Raw genomic sequence first — 18,176 nt, 5'->3', positions numbered from 1 at the left:
AATGGTGAGGAATCTGGAGGGGGATCTTAGGTGAGTATATCTGGCTTAACAAGAGAAGAGGGAAACATGTCTAGTTGGATGGGTTAGAAGGGGGTGAGAGGCAGGGTTGTGAAATTTTTTTTGTTTAGCCCAGAATGGGCTCCTATTGGTTATTTCGCATATAATGTATTCTGTGTCCATCCAGTTTGGAATTTATCTTTTTACCTATGCTGATCTACTTGACTTACAGTATAATGCCATCCATTCAATGTAAGGAGCAATTTTTATCTTCATTGTTCTCAGAGGTTTTTCAGGAGAAGGGTGTGATCTTTATTACCAGGACACAATAACACAATACATTTCATTGTCTAGAACATACTAAGTTACAAATATTTGCATATTGTTTGTACATATTTGTCATCAGTCCTTTGTTTAGTTGGATTGTGCAAGTAAGCTAATATCCTATCAGTATATATAGAGGAATGTTGGATCTATTGCACTACACTTGATTCAGATTTCTCAGTGCTGGTCGGTGAGTAAAATTAGACTATCGGGTACTATTTGAATTATATTTATAGGATTCCATTTCTATATACTTACAAAACAGAATAGTTTCTGCAGCTGCTTTGTAGCCACTTCAACAAGCACTCCAACATGGTATTTTCTCAGGATAGGTTTCAAGATGGTAACAAGAGTGGACCATACTCTGTTGGAACTCCATTTGATGGGGGGACAGAGCAGGAGCACAGAGACATGGAAAGCATAGGACGTGTTTAAACAAGGACCTTCATGGCAGGATTGTCAGGGGTTATATTACTAAAAATTGCTGATTTAAAAAGATTGGAAATGACTTTCGAAATGACATTAACACGTTACAATTTGATATGATACCTTAGGGATTGGGGTTACATCAATTTTTTTCAGTTTATTGAATTTTTGGATGGTTGCGTTAGTTTGCTTTTCCTGGCCCCAATTTGAGCTGGTTGGAGCTTACACAAGAGCCAAGACTGTAGGTATGTTTGGTGAGGCCCTGTAGCTAAACCATTAAAGGGGCCCGCAGTAATGTCCATCTGAAAGACTATACCTCTAGTGATATAGAATGCTAACTGTTATTGTACATAAATGAGAGGGGGGAGTTTTGGGACTTTAAATGAGGCACAATAAATGTACCTCCATCCCTGATTCAGGTAAATAAGAAAGGAACATGGGACTTTGAATGAGGCAATTGACTTGTAGAAGTCAAGTGGTTAGTAAACATTATTTATTTATGACAATAGTATGAAAAAAGTAAAAAAGTATTTTCATATATATATATATATATATATATATATATATATATATATATATATACACATACACATACTGTATATATATATAGATAGATCTATAGATATATAGATCTATCTATCTATATATCTATCTATATATCTATATATCTATATATCTATATATATATATATATATATACAGTGGATATAAAAAGTCTACACACACAATGTCAGGCTTCTGTGATGTAATTTTAGTTTTTTAGTTTTACTTCCCTCCACTTAAAAGATTTCAGTTTGTTGTTCAACTGAGTTGTACAGTTAATAGGTCACATTAAAGGTGGAAAAAGATCTGAAATTACTTACGTGTCTTATTTTTTAATATCACAGAAACCTGACATTTTAACACGGTAGTGTAGACTTTTCATGTCCACTGTATATATACCTGTATCTCTCTCTCTCTATATATACAGTAGATAGATAGATAGATAGATAGAGGACAGGTTCATCTCATAAAATTAGAATATAATCAAAAAGTTAATTTATTTCGGTAATTCAATTCAAAATGTGAAACTCATATATTCTAGATGTGTTACACACAAAAAGATATATTTCCAGCATTTCTTTCTTTTAATTTTGATAATTATGGCTTACAGCTAGTTAAAAATACAAAATTCAGTATCTGAGAAAATTAGAATATCACATCAGACCAATAAAAATAAAATATTTTTAATACAGAAATGTTGGCTTACTGAAAAGTATGCCCATGTAGAGTATAGTATGCACTCAATACTTGGTCGGGGCTCCTTTTGCATGAATTACTGCATCAATGCAGCGTGGCATAGAGGTAATCAGCCTGTGGCAATGCTGAGGTGGTATGGAAGCCCACGTTTCTATGATAGTGGCCTTCAGCTTGTCTAAATTGTTGGGTCTGGTGTCTCTCATCTTCCTCTTGACAATACACGACAGATTCTATATAGGGTTTAGGTTAGGTGAGTTTGCTGGCCAATCAAGCACAGTGATACCATGATCATTAAACCAGGTATTGGTACTTTTAAAACACATTACATACAGTCAGTCCAAGAGGTGCCGGAACTGCGTTCCTGCTGAAAAAAAGCCCTGGTAATCGCACCACACATCCCAAATCTATCTTACCTCCACTACTCCCTCCCAGAACCCATTTTTATTTTTCCTCCACTTCCACCCCTATCCCCACACCCTCCTTTCCATGAGCACTTTGCTCTTCCTTGCCGACCCCTTTCCCCTCCCACCCAGTGCGTACATCTGTCTGTGATCACACGAACCAATTATTATACACTTAACAGGATTTTTTTTACCAAAAACATGTAGCAGAATACATTTTGGCTTAAATTTATGACAAAATTTGATTTTATTGGATTTCTTTTAAAATAGAAAGAAGAAAATATTGTTTTTTGTCCAAATTTCCGCTCTTTTTTCACTTATATCGCAAAAAATAAAAAAACGGAGTCATGAATAAATACAACCAAAAGAAAGCTCTGTTTGTGTGAACAAAATGATAAAAATTTAATTTGGGTACAGCATTGCATGACCACGCAATTGTCATTGAAAGTGCGAGAGCACTGAAAGCTGGTCTGAGAAGGAAGGGGGTGAAAGTTCCCAGTATTGATGTGGTTAAAGAGATATGTCATACAAAAATTAAACCTTTCTTTAAAAAGTATTACATTTTATTCAATATACATATCATTAAAAGATATCCATACCAATATACAAAATCCTTTGATATACCAAAAATATTTTTGTCAGCAATTAAAAGGTGCAATATAGCAATAAGAAGAAATAAGAGTGGGTTTCAAAAATGTGCCATAACTTAATATACTTAAGGAATGAACATGATAAGTATCCCAAACATACAAATAGATAAAAGTGAATAAAAGTCCAACTAAAAGCCCAATGGTAGGAGTTAGTTCCAATAAATGTAAAAATCTCATATGGGTAACTGTTTTGATACCAAGATCTGGACGTAGTTCTTCCTCTTGGTACCTGGATGTCTTTACAGATCCATCAGAATCAAGCAGGATTCCTTATCTGATTATCTGATGAGCCTTGTTTGACCTTTGGGTCATTTTTGGAGGTGAGCGGCCAGTTCATAAATATAACAGTCGATGTTTGGATTGATGTGTTGTCTGTTTTTTCTTCTTCTATCAAGTTACCCATATGAGATTTTTACCTTTATATGAACTAACTCCTACTGTTGGGCTTTTAGTTGGACTTTTATTCACTTTTATCTATTTGTATGTTTTGGATACTTATCATGTTCATTCTTTAAGTATATTAATTTATGGCACGTTTTTGAATAAGCGCACCCCTCTTATTTCTTCTTTTTACATTTGATTACGCAGTGGTTTTTTTTGGGTACACTACTAAGTGATTGCAGCTAATTCACGGTCACTATACATTTATTATATTTTTTTTTTCTTTTTTGAGTTTATTTTGATTATATTCACTGTAGGTTGATGATTTATATTTTCTTTAAAAAAAATTACACATAGTAGTGCGCAAGTTTATTCCTTTATAGCAATGTAGCAATAAACAAGGGAGATTATCAAATAATGCAAATGTTATTTCCCTCTACAGAACAGCTGTATTTGGAATATGTCAATTGTGAAGGTTCTTGGTCTACTTTTGCTCCATGTGGCATTAGTGACTCCAGGAACACAGATATGCCAAGACCCTGATGAGAATGCCTACTCAATCATTACATGTGGAGCTCCCGGGAAGAACGGTCTACCAGGCATGAATGGGGCAAATGGAGCAAAGGGGGAAAGGGGTGAACCAGGTAAAAATAAACACACCTTTAATACCATTAAAGATCTGTAGCCCAATACTTCACCAGGTGGTTTCTGCGGGTCTGGTAACCCCCCAGTATTATACCAACATGTTATTTAGCAGGCTCGTACTTAACAATAGCCATTTCCAATCAAGAAGAGCTGATGTCAATAGTACAGGAAGAGCCTTCAGAATTGTTGTTACCAGTCACAGATCCCCTTTGCAGGTCGTGCACTAAGAAGAATTTGACTACCTCTCTTTGTAGTGTAGGTTTATTGTCCTCAGAGATTCTGGCCAGCACTAAAATTTACCCTGTATGACTAATGCAGTCTTCCTGAACAAAAAGTGATCTAGAGTGTCTCCTCAGTTAAAAACTGAGAGCTGTTTGTAGTTCTTAAAAAAAACAACATAATTTAACCTTTTTGTATCATATCCAGTACATACAAAGTGGTTAAACTGTTTCAGTTTTGCTCAGCAGGCTCTGAGCTTTTTGTTTAAATGTGATTTGGGCAGCTGTAGAGTTGCCCGACCACTGTTATGTTCTTGCAGAGCATAGAGTGCACAAGGTCCCTCATTAATGGTTAATAAACTCATGAGTTGTAGTTACCTACTGATCATTTTGACTTCCATAATTTTTTGCCCTTTTACAGGGGTTGCGTTGTTTTTAGGTTTGACATGTTTGGAATCTATTTACATGACAGTACCTCTTTTATTTTGTAAAAAATACATATGGATTAAATTGTGTTTGTGTGCATTAAAATGTATTTTGTGTATTAGGTCACTGGGGGGCCTCATCAGAATTTGCTGGTGGGCCTCATGAACATTTTGCTCTGGGGTTCTATGATAAGTAATTATTCCCGTGCTTAACATGAAACAATATATCTGATGAGAGATCAGCTTTTAACTCTTAAAATGCATTCCATAACTAGGTCTGCCTGGACCATCGGGAAAAACTGGACAAACTGGACCAAGAGGAGTGCAGGGGCCAGCAGGACCAAAGGGAGAAAAAGGAGACAGAGGAGCTTCAGGTAATCTCTGAACTGTAGAAAAACATAATAGATTTCCTGCCTATTCAAGAATTGACTCCATGCTATAAGGTGTGCAGTAGTGGTCTTCATTGGTTGAAAACAGGTGAAACATAACAAAATATTCAGTAATAGAAAACTATAATGGAAATTTTGGTTTACAATTTTTAAAAGCAAAGTTTTATATCTGAGTTTTTTTTCACTATGTATATAAAATATTTGTTTTAAAATAAAACATCTAAAACAGTGTTTACTCATGACGCAAAGCACTATGGGTCTTTAAAAAAAAGAAGTACAGCAGGAGATGTTTGCTTTCAGACACTTTGTCTGACTGAGACTCTATAGAGAGCTGTCTGGTGGGAAGGAGCCCAGCTGATCCGACTCACACGTGTGTACATTTTGAGGCTTTTGTTAGTAAAGCAGTTAAAGCTGAACTTTAGTACTACCTTTGGTCTTGCACATTTGTACAGTCTCCTTTCTTGTATTGAAAGTACATACAGGCAGGGGCGGACTGACAACTCATGGGGCCCCCGGGCAATAGGAGATCCTGGGGCCCCCTGTCCCCGCTCATGTGTTCCCACCCACACTCAAGCCACACCCACACAAATCCGCACCTACATTTTGCACTGCCCACACTACATGCGTTCGTCACAGAATTACATTAAAGAAAGTGCAACAACGGTACCTTACCAAAATTAAAGTGATTGTAAAGGCTCGGTTTTTTTTTTTTTTTTTTTTTTTTTAAATAACAAACATATCATACTTACCTTCACTGTGCAGCTCGTTTCGCACAGAGTGGCCCCGAACCTCGACATCTGGGGGTGGCTCTCGCGGCTCCTCCCCACATCAGATAACTCCCTAGGAGAAGCGCTCTCCCGGGGGGGGGGGGGGGGGTTACCTTGCATGTGGGCTCCCGTGTCCAGCATTTGCGTCTATAGACACATGTTTACATACATGTGCTCATCCTACATAAAGCTTTTCATATAGAGCATGTGCTGGGATCATGGGGGTGCTTTACATTTTTTTTTAATTATTTTTCTTAACTTTATATAATTTTCACTGATCACCAATGTAAGGAACATTCTTCTCACTGATCACCAATGTAAGGAACATTCTTCCCACTGACCACCAATGTAAGGAACATTCTTCTCACTGACCACCAATGTAAGGAGCATTCTTCTCACTGACCACCAATGTAAGGAACATTCTTCTCACTGACCACCAATGTAAGGAACATACTTCTCACTGACCACCAATGTAAGGAACATACTTCTCACTGACCACCAATGGAAGGAACATACTTCTCACTGACCACCAATGGAAGGAACATTCTTCTCACTGACCACCAATGTAAGGAACATTCTCCTCACTGATCACCAATGTAAGGAACATTCTTCTCACTGACCACCAATGGAAGGAACAATCTTCTCACTGACCACCAATGGAAGGAACATTCTTCTCACTGACCACCAATGGAAGGAACATTCTTCTCACTGACCACCAATGGAAGGAACATTCTTCTCACTGACCACCAATGGAAGGAACAATCTTCCCACTATTTATTTAATCCATGTTGAGCACTATATTTGATTGGCTGCTTCTGCTTGGCACACACGCACAATCACGCACATGATGATGGAGTCAGCATCATATGCGATTGTGCGTGTTTGCCAGGCCTAAGCAGAAGCAAACAGCCAATCAAATATAGTGCTCAATATGGATTCAATAAATATGCATAGCCATAGATATCATAAATGACTACAGGAGATAACCAGAGACTACGGATGCAACTACAGGAGATGACCAAAGACTGCGAATGGGACTACAGGAAATAACCAGAGACTGGGGATGCGACTACAGGAGACAACCAGAGACTACGAATGCGACTACCGGAAATAACCAGACTGTGAATGCGACTAGAGGAGATGACCAGAGACTGCGAATGCGACTACAGGAAATAACCAGAGACTGGGGATGCGACAACAGGAAATAACCAAAGACTGGGGATGCGACTACAGGAAATAACCAGAGACTGGGGATGCGACTACAGGAAATAACCAGAGACTGGGGATGCGACAACAGGAAATAACCAAAGACTGCAAATGCGACTACAAGAAATAACCGCGAGACTGGGGATGCGACTACAGGAGATAACCAGAGACTGCGAATGCGACTACAGGAAATAACCAGACTGCGAATGTGACTACAGGAAATGACCAGAGACTGGGGATGCGACTACAGGAGATAACCAGAGACTGCGAATGCGACTACAGGAAATGACCAGACTGCGAATGCGACTACAGGAAATAACCAGAGACTGGGGATGCGACAACAGGAAATAACCAAAGACTGCAAATGCGACTACAAGAAATAACCGCGAGACTGGGGATGCGACTACAGGAGATAACCAGAGACTGCGAATGCGACTACAGGAAATAACCAGACTTCGAATGCGACTACAGGAAATGACCAGAGACTGGGGATGCGACTACAGGAGATAACCAGAGACTGCGAATGCGACTACAGGAAATGACCAGACTGCGAATGCGACTACAGGAAATGACCAGACTGCGAATGCGACTACAGGAGATAACCAGAGACTGCGAATGCGACTACAGGAAATGACCAGAGACTGGGGATGCGACTACAGGAAATAACCAGAGACTGGGGATGCGACAACAGGAAATAACCAAAGACTGCGAATGCGACTACAGGAAATAACCAGAGACTGGGGATGCGACTACAGGAAATAACCAGAGACTGGGGATGCGACTACAGGAAATAACCAGAGACTGGGGATGCGACTACAGGAGATAACCAGACTGCGAATGCGACTGCAGGAGATGACCAGAGACTGGGGATGCGACTACAGGAGATGACCAGAGACTGCAAATGCGACTACAGGAAATAACCAGACTGCGAATGTGACTACAGGAAATAACCAGACTGCGAATGCGACTACAGGAAATAACCAGAGACTGGGGATGCGACTACAGGAAATAACCAAAGACTGCGAATGCGACTACAGGAAATAACCGCGAGACTGCGAATGCGACTACAGGAAATAACCAGACTGCGAATGCGACTACAGGAAATAACCAGACTGCGAATGCGACTACAGGAAATGACCAGAGACTGGGGATGCGACTACAGGAGATAACCAGAGACTGCGAATGCAACTACAGGAAATGACCAGACTGCGAATGCGACTACAGGAGATAACCAGAGACTGCGAATGCGACTACAGAAAATGACCAGAGACTGGGGATGCGACTACAGGAGATAACCAGATTGCGAATGTGACTACAGGAGATGACCAGAGACTGGGGATGCGACTACAAGAAATGACCAGAGACTGGGGATGCGACTACAGGAGATGACCAGGTAGCCAGTTTTAAAATTTAAACTTTCAGCAATGCACAGCTATACAGGGGGGTAAACAACATTTCCAGGGATGGTTTAGGGAAAAAAAGGGGTCTACAGGCCGTGTATATAATGTAGGCAGAAGGACCTACCTGACCAGTCGGGCTCACCTCCCGCTCTCAGAGGTCCAGGGGCGGAGCTTTCGTCGGTAGGGGGCGGAGTTTTGTCGGTAGGGGGCAGGGCTTTCGTCGGTAGGGGGCGGTGATCTTTGTGGTCCAGAGCGGAGCTCTCACAAGTGCAGGAGAGACGCTCTAATTAGGAACACACTCAGACTACATGAGGAGGGGCGGGCAGGGCAGGGTCAGAGCGTCAGTGGAGCTCCCTGCCCCGCCCCTCCCTGCTGACAGAGCCTCTCTCAGCCTAAGCCGAGGTCTGCTCGGCAGCGGGCTGGCTGCGGTGCTGGGAGCTGAAATAATGCAGGAGGACGGGGTTTTCGTGCGGTGCAGCGGGCGGCTTTTTTCCACTACTGACTGAGCCGCTCATGGGGCCCCTCCTGACGTCGGGCCCTCGGTCGGCGACCGAGTGACCGAATGGTCAGTCCGCCCCTGCATACAGGCACTGGTGACTTAATGCAACAATCTTTGGGAGTATGGATTCTTACTACACAGAAGGCCATTTATTTATTAAGTTAATATTCTCAGGCAGGAAGTGCACAGAATTTGTACAGAAACAAAAGCTACAAATGGACAACAAAGAAGAAAAAAAAAAAACCATACAGACATTTGGCCAATTTCCATTAAATGAAAAGGGAGAAAAGCAAAAATAAACTTTATCATTTTGGGAAGTATATGCTATTCTGCTGGTGGGAGCACACCGAACATTCCAGCAATCTGCCTTGTTTAGAACAAGCTCCTGATGAATTACAATGTTAATTTTTCCATAATTTATAGAGGTAGGGATGCAGGACAGACTCAACTCAACCCAACCCAAAAGATTCAACTCATGGCCAATCACAATTGGAGGTGTTAGCTCACCTACTGTGAGGAGGGTTCTTGTTTCTTGATTTGGCTGGGTCAAAGTTAGGATCTCTGAAACCGTTAGATTATCCCGATCATGCAAGTCCAAATACTGCTTGGCTGCTGTGAGTGGAATCTACCGAACTCTAGGTAGCTCTGTACAACCAAGACATATCATTTTGCACCTGCGTATTGGTTATAATGTGTACTATCAGAAGAGATCATTTTTGATTGGTATTTTGATTTTTATTAGAGATGAACATATTCACTCTGATCTTTTATAAAGTGAGTGGTGGTTCCCAAACAAATTAGAGTCAGTCTGTAAGGACCTCTTCCTTCTCACTGCTTGTGCAACTGTAGAACTTTTTGTCAGAAACCATGAATCAAACCGAGACAGAAGTGTAGTTAAAATCACACTTGTTTAATAATAATAATAATAGTAAAAGGTAAACAGAGCAACATAGTCAAATCATAGCCAGAGTTCCGTAACCGGAACAGATAGTCAGACAAGCCAGGACATCAGGGAGCCAGAGATCAGTGTACTACAGGACAGGACAGGAAACTGGAGAATCAGCATAGTGGAACAGCAAACAGGATCAGGAACCAGAAGGGACATCAGCTAAGCAAGTCTTCAACAGGCACACAGGAGAGAGTCTCTGGATGTGTTGACCAAAGCGAAGGCAGGCAGTTACTGAACTGAACAGCTTAAGTAACCAGCAGGACTGACGAACAGGATATCATCATCAGGTGAGTCACTGTGGAAAAGATTGGAGCTGACAATTAACCAACAGCTGAGCAGCCTGCTCTGAGAAGGAAGGGCTGAGCCCAGCCCTGAACCTTTTTTTAGGGTTTTAAGGGTACAGGTCCTGTTAAAAATTGGTTGAGGGTGACGGAGGAACCAGGGAAGTAAAAAATTAAGCAGGTTAAACTAAAGCTTTTATTCTTTCTTGACTGATTAGGCTCTCCTGGATTACAAGGAGTTGCCGGACCACCTGGAGCAAAAGGGTTAAGAGGAGCCAACGGGGCACCAGGTAACTGGGAACTTAATTAAAGTGAACCCTCTGTGCTTACATGAATAATTTGTATGACTTTAAATTAAACCACAGAAAATAATATGTACCATAGCTGAATGTGAACTGGTATAACTAGGTTTTCAATATAGGGGGCCTAGGTGTATGGAAGCTCATATTAGAGGTAATATGGTAAAGGGGCTGGGTGTGCAAAATAGGCCCTTGAGCATCAGTGTTTATGAGAGCTATTATTATGGATAATATGGTAAATAGGAGCTATTTTAAGTCTACAATATTGGCCATTTGGCAGCTACGGTATATTCAAAGGCAATGTGGTAAATAGGGGCATCTTTATTTAAATTGTATTTCACTGCAAAAAAAACAGATGAAACACTTTTAATTGCATTTTAACATGCCAAAAGAAACGTTCATTTTTAGGGCTTACATAAATGTTGAGAGGTTTAATATTAGGGGAAATATGATAAATGGAGGCTATTTCTAGGTCTGCAATATAGGCCCTTAGGCCCCGATATTTATGGGAGGCTTATTCTAGGGGTAATGTTTTAAAAATGGCTATCATTAGATCAGCAACATAGTTCACTGGCCACCAAACTAGAGTTTGAGGTGGATAGGGGCAGCCAAAGTTTTGTTGTATCAAAATATAATTCTATATGTTGTTTCATCTTTAATTCATTTGGTCACTGTATTACATGGCTTTTTAGGAGCATCTGGTACACAAGGGGTCGCCGGGCCAACAGGCCCAAAAGGAGAAAGAGGAAGCAGCGGGCCTTCAGGTAAATAAGGAACATATTGTTTGTGTACATGAAGGAAATTAAGACTCATTTTTTCTCTGGTCTGCTTTTCAACCAAAGCTTCCATTTATGGTATCTCACCAAACTCTGCTGCAACTAAAACCCAACTTCAGCAAAAAAGCTTTTGCTTTGGATACAACAAGGGAAGGTTAGTGTGACACACACTGGGGGTCATTTACTGTAGCGCCAAAAAAATTCTCCTGCAGTACCAAAAAATAACTCTCAAAAAAGGCCAGAAAGACTTCAACTCTCAGAAAGTCAGCGCTAATGCAAATGGAAAGCAGCGCTATTACGGCAATAATTCCTGTCAGATCACATATGCTGGAATAGTGGAAGTCAATGGGGCTCGAACCTGCAAAATCCAAAGTTCTCCCTGAATGCTTATATGCAAGTTCTTTGCTATAAAAAGTGTTTGGAGACCCGGGTCCTGCCCCAGGGGACATGGATCAATGCCAAAATTTTTTTTTAAAAAGGCAGTTTTTTCGGGAGCAGTGACTTTAATAATGCTTTGAGTGAAACAATAAAAGTGTAATATTCCTTCAAATGTCGTACCTGGGGGTGTCTATAGTGTGCCTGTAAAGGGGTGCATGTTTCCCGTGTTTAGAACAGTCTGACAACAAAATGAAATTTCAAAGAAAAAAAAAAGTCATTTAAAACTACTCGCGGCTATTGATGAATTGCCGGTCCGACAATACACATAAAAGTTCATTGATAACGGCATGGGAATTCCTCACAAACACGCGAACATGCGCCCCTTTACAGGCATACTATAGACACCCCCCAGGTATGAAATTTAAAGGAATATTACACTTTTATTGTTTCACTTTAAGCATTATTAAAATCACTGCTCCCGAAAAAACAGCCATTTTTAAAACTTTTTTGATAGATGTCCCCTGGGGCAGGACCCAGGTCCCCAAACACTTTTTATGACAATAACTTGCATATTAACCTTTAAAATTGGCACTTTTCATTATATGTTCATGTCCCATAGACTTTAACCACTTGCCTACCAGGCCAATTCTGACATTTCTCTCCTACATGTAAAAATCATAATTTTTTGGCTAGAAAATTACATAGACATTATATATTTTTTTTTTAGCAGAGACCCTAGAGAAAATGGCAGTCATTGCAACGTTTTATCTAGCACGGTATTTGCGCAGCAATTTTTCAAATGCATTTTTTTTTAGGAAAAAAAAAAGTTTTGGGCTTTAAAAAAAAACAAGAAAGTTAGCCCAATGTTTTTGCATAATGTGAAAGATGAAGTTACGCCGAGTAAATAGATACCCAACATGTCACACTTCAAAACTGCACACGCTCGTGGAATGGCGCCAAACTTCGCTATTTAAAAATCCCCTTAGGCGACACTTTAAAAATTTTTACTGGTTACATGTTTTGAGTTACAGAGGAGGTCTAGGGCCAAAATGATTGCTCTCACTCCAACGTTCACGGCGACATCTCACATGTGTGGTTTGAACACCGTTTTCATATGTGGGCGGGACTTATGTATGCGTTCGCTTCTGCATGCGAGCGCACGGGGACAAGGGCGCTTTAAATTTTTTTTTTTTTTTATTGTTAATTTTACTTTATTTTAGCTTGACACTTTTTTTCCCAAAAAAACATTTTTGATCACTTTTATTTCTATTACAAGGAATTTAAACATCCCTTGTAATAGGAATAATCATGACAGGTGCTCTTTACAGTGAGATCTGGGGTCAATAAGACCCCACATCTCATCTCTAGGCTTAGAAGCCTGAAATTTAAAAAAAAAAAAAAAAAAATCTCCGCTTCCCAGCCGAAGCGGCGCCGTTTTATTGAATACAGAGGCCGGGCGTGATGTCATAACATCATGCCCGGCCTCCGAACGATCATAGAGACTCCGGCGACCATCTGGTCCACCAGAAATCTCTATGCTAAACATCCAGGGCTGGCGGATCCTGTGACCAACTCACCGATCGTAGCGGTGCGTTGGGACAAGCACCGAAGGGAGGCGGGGGGGGGGGATGTCCCCTCTCGCCTCCCATAAGAACAATCAAGTGGCAGGACACTCTTTTGATCACCGCTGCGAATATTTGATTGCAACCACTATTAGAATTGTATTATTTTTGTTTATTTGCAGATATGCAAATTTAAAGGTGTTCGATAAGAAATGGTGTCCCTGGGTTAGCAGCGGGAGGAAATCATTCAGCTGAAATCACACTCATTCCCGCATGTCAGTCCCGACTGCAGGGGGAATTTCAGAGACATCAGTGCAGGTTTCTGCACTGATATCAATACAAATTGCACCCCAAAGTCACACCAATTTAAACAGTGCAACCGCTTTGACATGTCAAATCGCACCAATGTGAACTAAAGCTGACACATACAACACCGCCTATCCACCAGCTGAATTCATTACCCGCAATTCTCCACAGCGGTTATATCTAAAGATTCCACCTTTATCATTAACTTACAGGTGTGCTGAAGCCTAGGTTTACATTGGAGTGATTTGTCATGCGATTTGAGAGATCAAATCACATGACTATTGGCAGCAATGGCACTGTTCCAATCGATGCAACATTTTTTTTGTGGCACCGCACCAATTCGCTAAAGTAGTTACTGCACTACTTTTGCCGATTTTAGGTGCAACTTCAATAGACATTTGTGTATGAAGCCACACGAACGTCTATCAAGTAGCACCTGAAATCACGCTGACCTTGGTACTTTGAAATCGTGCTACTTCAAGTGAAGTAGCGCAATTTCAAAGTAGCATTAATGTAAACCAGGGCAAAGAGATTCGTTTTTTGGTGCACAAATACATATTGAAATAAAATATAAGAGATATTGCACTTTCCCAAAACCACCACCCACAAAAACTAAAGAAAAAAAAAAAAAAAAAAAAAACCACCACACACACACACACACACACACACACACACACACACCACAACAAAGCTCAATGGATGTACTTTTATTTTACCGGCAGAAAAACAAACAAAAAAAAAAAAAAAAAAAATTTACATTCATTTACTAGCTTCAAAAAAAATTTGGACAGGATATATGGTGCTACATTTAGCAATTGGATTTTAAGGGCCCTGCTCATAGGAGATTACAATCTAAAATTTGACAAAACCTTAGAGCGGACACAGCTTTAAATTTCAGTGTATAACGAGCAACACAAAACATTTTTATCTGCAAGATTATAGAAACATACTTAACAGTCATTCTTACAAAGCATTCCGACATAATATTAAAAGACTTATTCAAAACACCCACCACCAGCCCACAATCCACAAATACATACATTGGTGACCATGTTCTGCTGGAAGCTGCATTTCTGTGCACACGATTAAACGAGATCAAAAAGAATAAGTCAGCAGAAGCTTCCAAATGATGTTTGCATGATCAGACCGGAACATTACACGCACAACATTGACAGCATGGTCACATAAACCCACTTTTGATTGAAAAAATGCACAATTTCATCAAATCTGCCAATATCATTCCTTCTCCACAACAAAAAACCTGACCTTCTCAGGCCAAACCAACCCCCCTACTGCAGGCCTTTATGTAAGCGAGGTTGTATTGTTAGCACACTGACACACCCAATAGAAGTACACGCCCACCAGTATCTTTCAATCTGTCTCTTCATGTATGTCTAAAGTGATTGCACCTGATGAGCAGGAACACATAATACTATTCGCAACTGTGCTAGCCGTCGGCTATGTGCATCAAATCTCCAACTACAGGACAAAGATCAAAGTCCATTTGCATCCACATAAACAAAGCAACAGTTTTCAAAGCATATGTACCCGTGCAGTGTAAACCCTACAATTTGAAATGTCCAAGTCCCTGGGCATGATTAGTGCTAATAAACATTAACATCAGTCCCTGGCTGCAATGAGCTTCCAATCTAAAGTCCAAAATTAACTTTCTTACATTATAACCTATTTCGACAGGAGACAAATGAAATGCCAGCATGTCTTTGGATTGTGGTGAGAAACACACACAGGGAGAACATATAAATGTCAACACAAGCATTAGCATGTTGGGGAATTGAACCAACATCCCAGATGCTGCTAGACAGAACTGCTACCCACTTGGCCACCAGGCAGCCCCACACATGTTCTCTGCATCTCTGTGGCATGAATCAGTCCTAAGTCTATAGCCAAGCTCAGTGTCACAAGCAATATACAATATATTGGCCTAAGTATTGGGACGCCTGCCTTTAAACGCACATGAACTAGTCTATAACGGCATCCCAGTATTGGTACTGGGTTCAAAACTCATTTGGGCCACCCTTTGCAGCTATAACAGCTTCAACTTTTCTTGTCCACAAGGTTTAGGAGTGTGTCTATGGGAATGTTTGACCATTCTTCCAAGTGCATTTGTGAAGTCAGGCACTGATGTTGGACGAGAAGGTCTGACCTACAGTCTCCTCTCTAATTCATCCCCAAGGTGTTCTGTTGTGTTGAGGTCAGGACTCTGTCCAGGCCAGTCAAGTTCCTCTACCCCAAACTCCCTCATCCACGTCTTTATGGACCTTGCTTTGTGCACTGGTCAAAAATGATTTGGTGGAGGGGGGATTATGATGTGGGGTTGTTTTTCAGGGGTTGGGCTTGGCCTCTTAGTTCCAGTTAAGGGAACTCTTAAGGCGTCAGCATACCAAGACATTTTGGACAATTTCATGCTCCCAACTTTGTGGGAACAGTTTGGGGAAAGCCCCTTCCTGTTCCAACATGACTGCATACCAGTGCTCAAAGCAAAGTCCATAAAGACATGCATGAGCAAGTTTGGGGTGGAGAAACTTGACTGGCCTGCACAGAGTCTTGGCTTCAACCCGATAGAACACCCTTTGGCTGAATTAGAGTAGACAACATCAGTGCCTGGCCTCACAAATGCACTTCTGGAAGAATGATCAAACATTCCCATAGGCACACTAAACCTTGTGGACAGCTTTCCCAGAAGCTGTTCTAGCTGCAAAGGGTGGGCCAAATCAAATTTTAACCCTACAGACTAATGCCCCATACACACGGTCAGATTTTCCAACGAAAAATGTGTGATAGGACCTTGTTGTCGGAAATTCTGACCGTGTGTAGGCTCCATCACACATTTTCCATCGGATTTTCTGACACACAAAGTTTGAGAGCAGGCTATAAAATTTTCCGACAACAAAATCCGTTGTGGGAATTTCCGATCGTGTGTACACAAATCCGATGCACAAAGTGCCACGCATGCTCAGAATAAATTAAGAGACAAAAGCTATTGGCTACTGCCCCGTTTATAGTCCCGACCTACGTGTTTTACGTCACCGCGTTCAGAATGATCAGATTTTCCGACAACTTTGTGTGACCGTGTGTATGCAAGACAAGTTTGAGCCAACATCCGTCGGAAAAAGTCCTAGGATTTTGTTGTCGGAATGTCCGACTGTGTGTATGGGGCATAAGACTGGGCTGCCATTAAAGTTCATGTGTGTGTAAAGGCAGGCGTCCCAATACTTTTGGCTAAACAGTGTATCTGGAAAAGACTTACAATGGTGGTGGAACCCTCGTACACATAAATACTACATTTAGAGATAGTTATAGGACCTGGGTGATTAGACAACTTCTCTACATGAAGCAACATGGTTGGGTTTTGAACCCACACACTCAGGGATGCTAAGCAGAAGTTCTAACCTCTAAGCCACAGAGCTGCCATGTGTGAGAACCTCCTACTCATAACTACACATAAATACACATAAATACTGCATTTCTTTGGACATACAGGTGATGGAATTACATTACTCAAGAGTTATTCTTCTTGATTTATTTTGTGATATTCGGTGGCTCTTTGTGGGTCAGTGTAGAATAGTGATATTATCCTCAAATTTTTGGGAATTACATTTTGCTTTATGATGTTGGTACACATATCACATTTTTTGGGCTCAAATTATGAATATTTGGAAATAATAAAAAGCACAAAAAATTGTGATTCATTTTAAATTTGCATCAGCAATGGTATTGTTTGTGGATTATAAAGACACCTGTGTGAGTTTAGATAAAGATTGTTGTGAGATGGAGAGTAACAAGTGAAAGTGACAGAGAAAAATATATTTTACCAAAACATCAAAACATTCCACATTGTAGCATTCTTAAAATCAAAATATTTTAAGTAGAAGCAACAATGTTGCAAAGGAAAATTTATTTAACAGAAGATACATTTTAATCTCAACATTAAAAGGTTTTTTTGTGAAAGTTACAATTGTTCCATTAGAATCAATGGCTAATACTTAATTTGGACTATAATAGAGCAGATTTTCATTTTAAAAAAATGCTCTCTAATTAGCTCTCATTTTGGTATTTACTATAGCGCCAGCTAAAAAAGACACTTGCGTTAAAATGAGAGTTATTTTCAGGTCTGAGCATGCTCAGTTGTGTTGGCACCTAGTTGTCCAAAACGGGGAATTTTTCACTTCTCAGACTTTTAAAGATATTTCACCGTAGAAATCACTTTTTCACACAGTTTAAAAGCAGATTACCTTTAAATAATATACCGCATATTTCAGTACCATTTAGGCAATTATATCATGCTCTAAACATTATTTCCATGTGCACTACTCCAGGTTTTAGCAGAGTAAGGGTTTGGGCATTATTTGGTTTCAGGGAACTATAGTAAATTCGATTTTGGGAGTATTTTCTCACCAGCACTATAGTGAATACTGTTTTCGCGCTAATTAGCGCTAATTAGCGCCGCAGCTCGATAGTAAATGACCCCCACTGTCAGCCTCACTGTACAAATAGTATTTCCCACTTGCAGTACACCAATCTAAGTACCAGCAGATTGAGAGTTAACCCTTTACACACACATGGTAGCCACCACCACATATTTTAATAGAAACATGCACCATTCACTGCATCCACTACTGCAATTCTGACCTTTAACC

General features: G+C 40.4%; 1 protein-coding gene across 2 annotated transcripts in view; it reads left to right on the top strand.

Annotated features, from left to right (window-relative positions):
- The first annotated feature begins 397 nt into the window (after nucleotides 1-397).
- The window catches only part of LOC141106427 (uncharacterized), a 68,663-nt gene continuing 50,884 nt past the window's right edge, over nucleotides 398-18,176 (top strand). The window contains exons 1-5 of one of the 2 annotated variants that reach the window (XM_073597202.1): nucleotides 398-511; nucleotides 3,861-4,062; nucleotides 4,982-5,080; nucleotides 10,416-10,487; nucleotides 11,189-11,260. In XM_073597202.1, the coding sequence (XP_073453303.1) occupies nucleotides 3,879-4,062; nucleotides 4,982-5,080; nucleotides 10,416-10,487; nucleotides 11,189-11,260 (427 nt within the window). In that variant the 5' untranslated portion in view covers nucleotides 398-511; nucleotides 3,861-3,878. Of the gene's footprint in view, nucleotides 512-3,860; nucleotides 4,063-4,981; nucleotides 5,081-10,415; nucleotides 10,488-11,188; nucleotides 11,261-18,176 lie in introns of those variants that run through there. The other variant, XM_073597203.1, reaches the window with a different exon arrangement.

The sequence above is a fragment of the Aquarana catesbeiana genome, linkage group LG08, assembly GCF_042186555.1.
Source record: "Aquarana catesbeiana isolate 2022-GZ linkage group LG08, ASM4218655v1, whole genome shotgun sequence".
NCBI lineage: Eukaryota > Metazoa > Chordata > Amphibia > Anura > Ranidae > Aquarana > Aquarana catesbeiana.
This window is presented reverse-complemented; position numbering and strand designations above follow the sequence as displayed.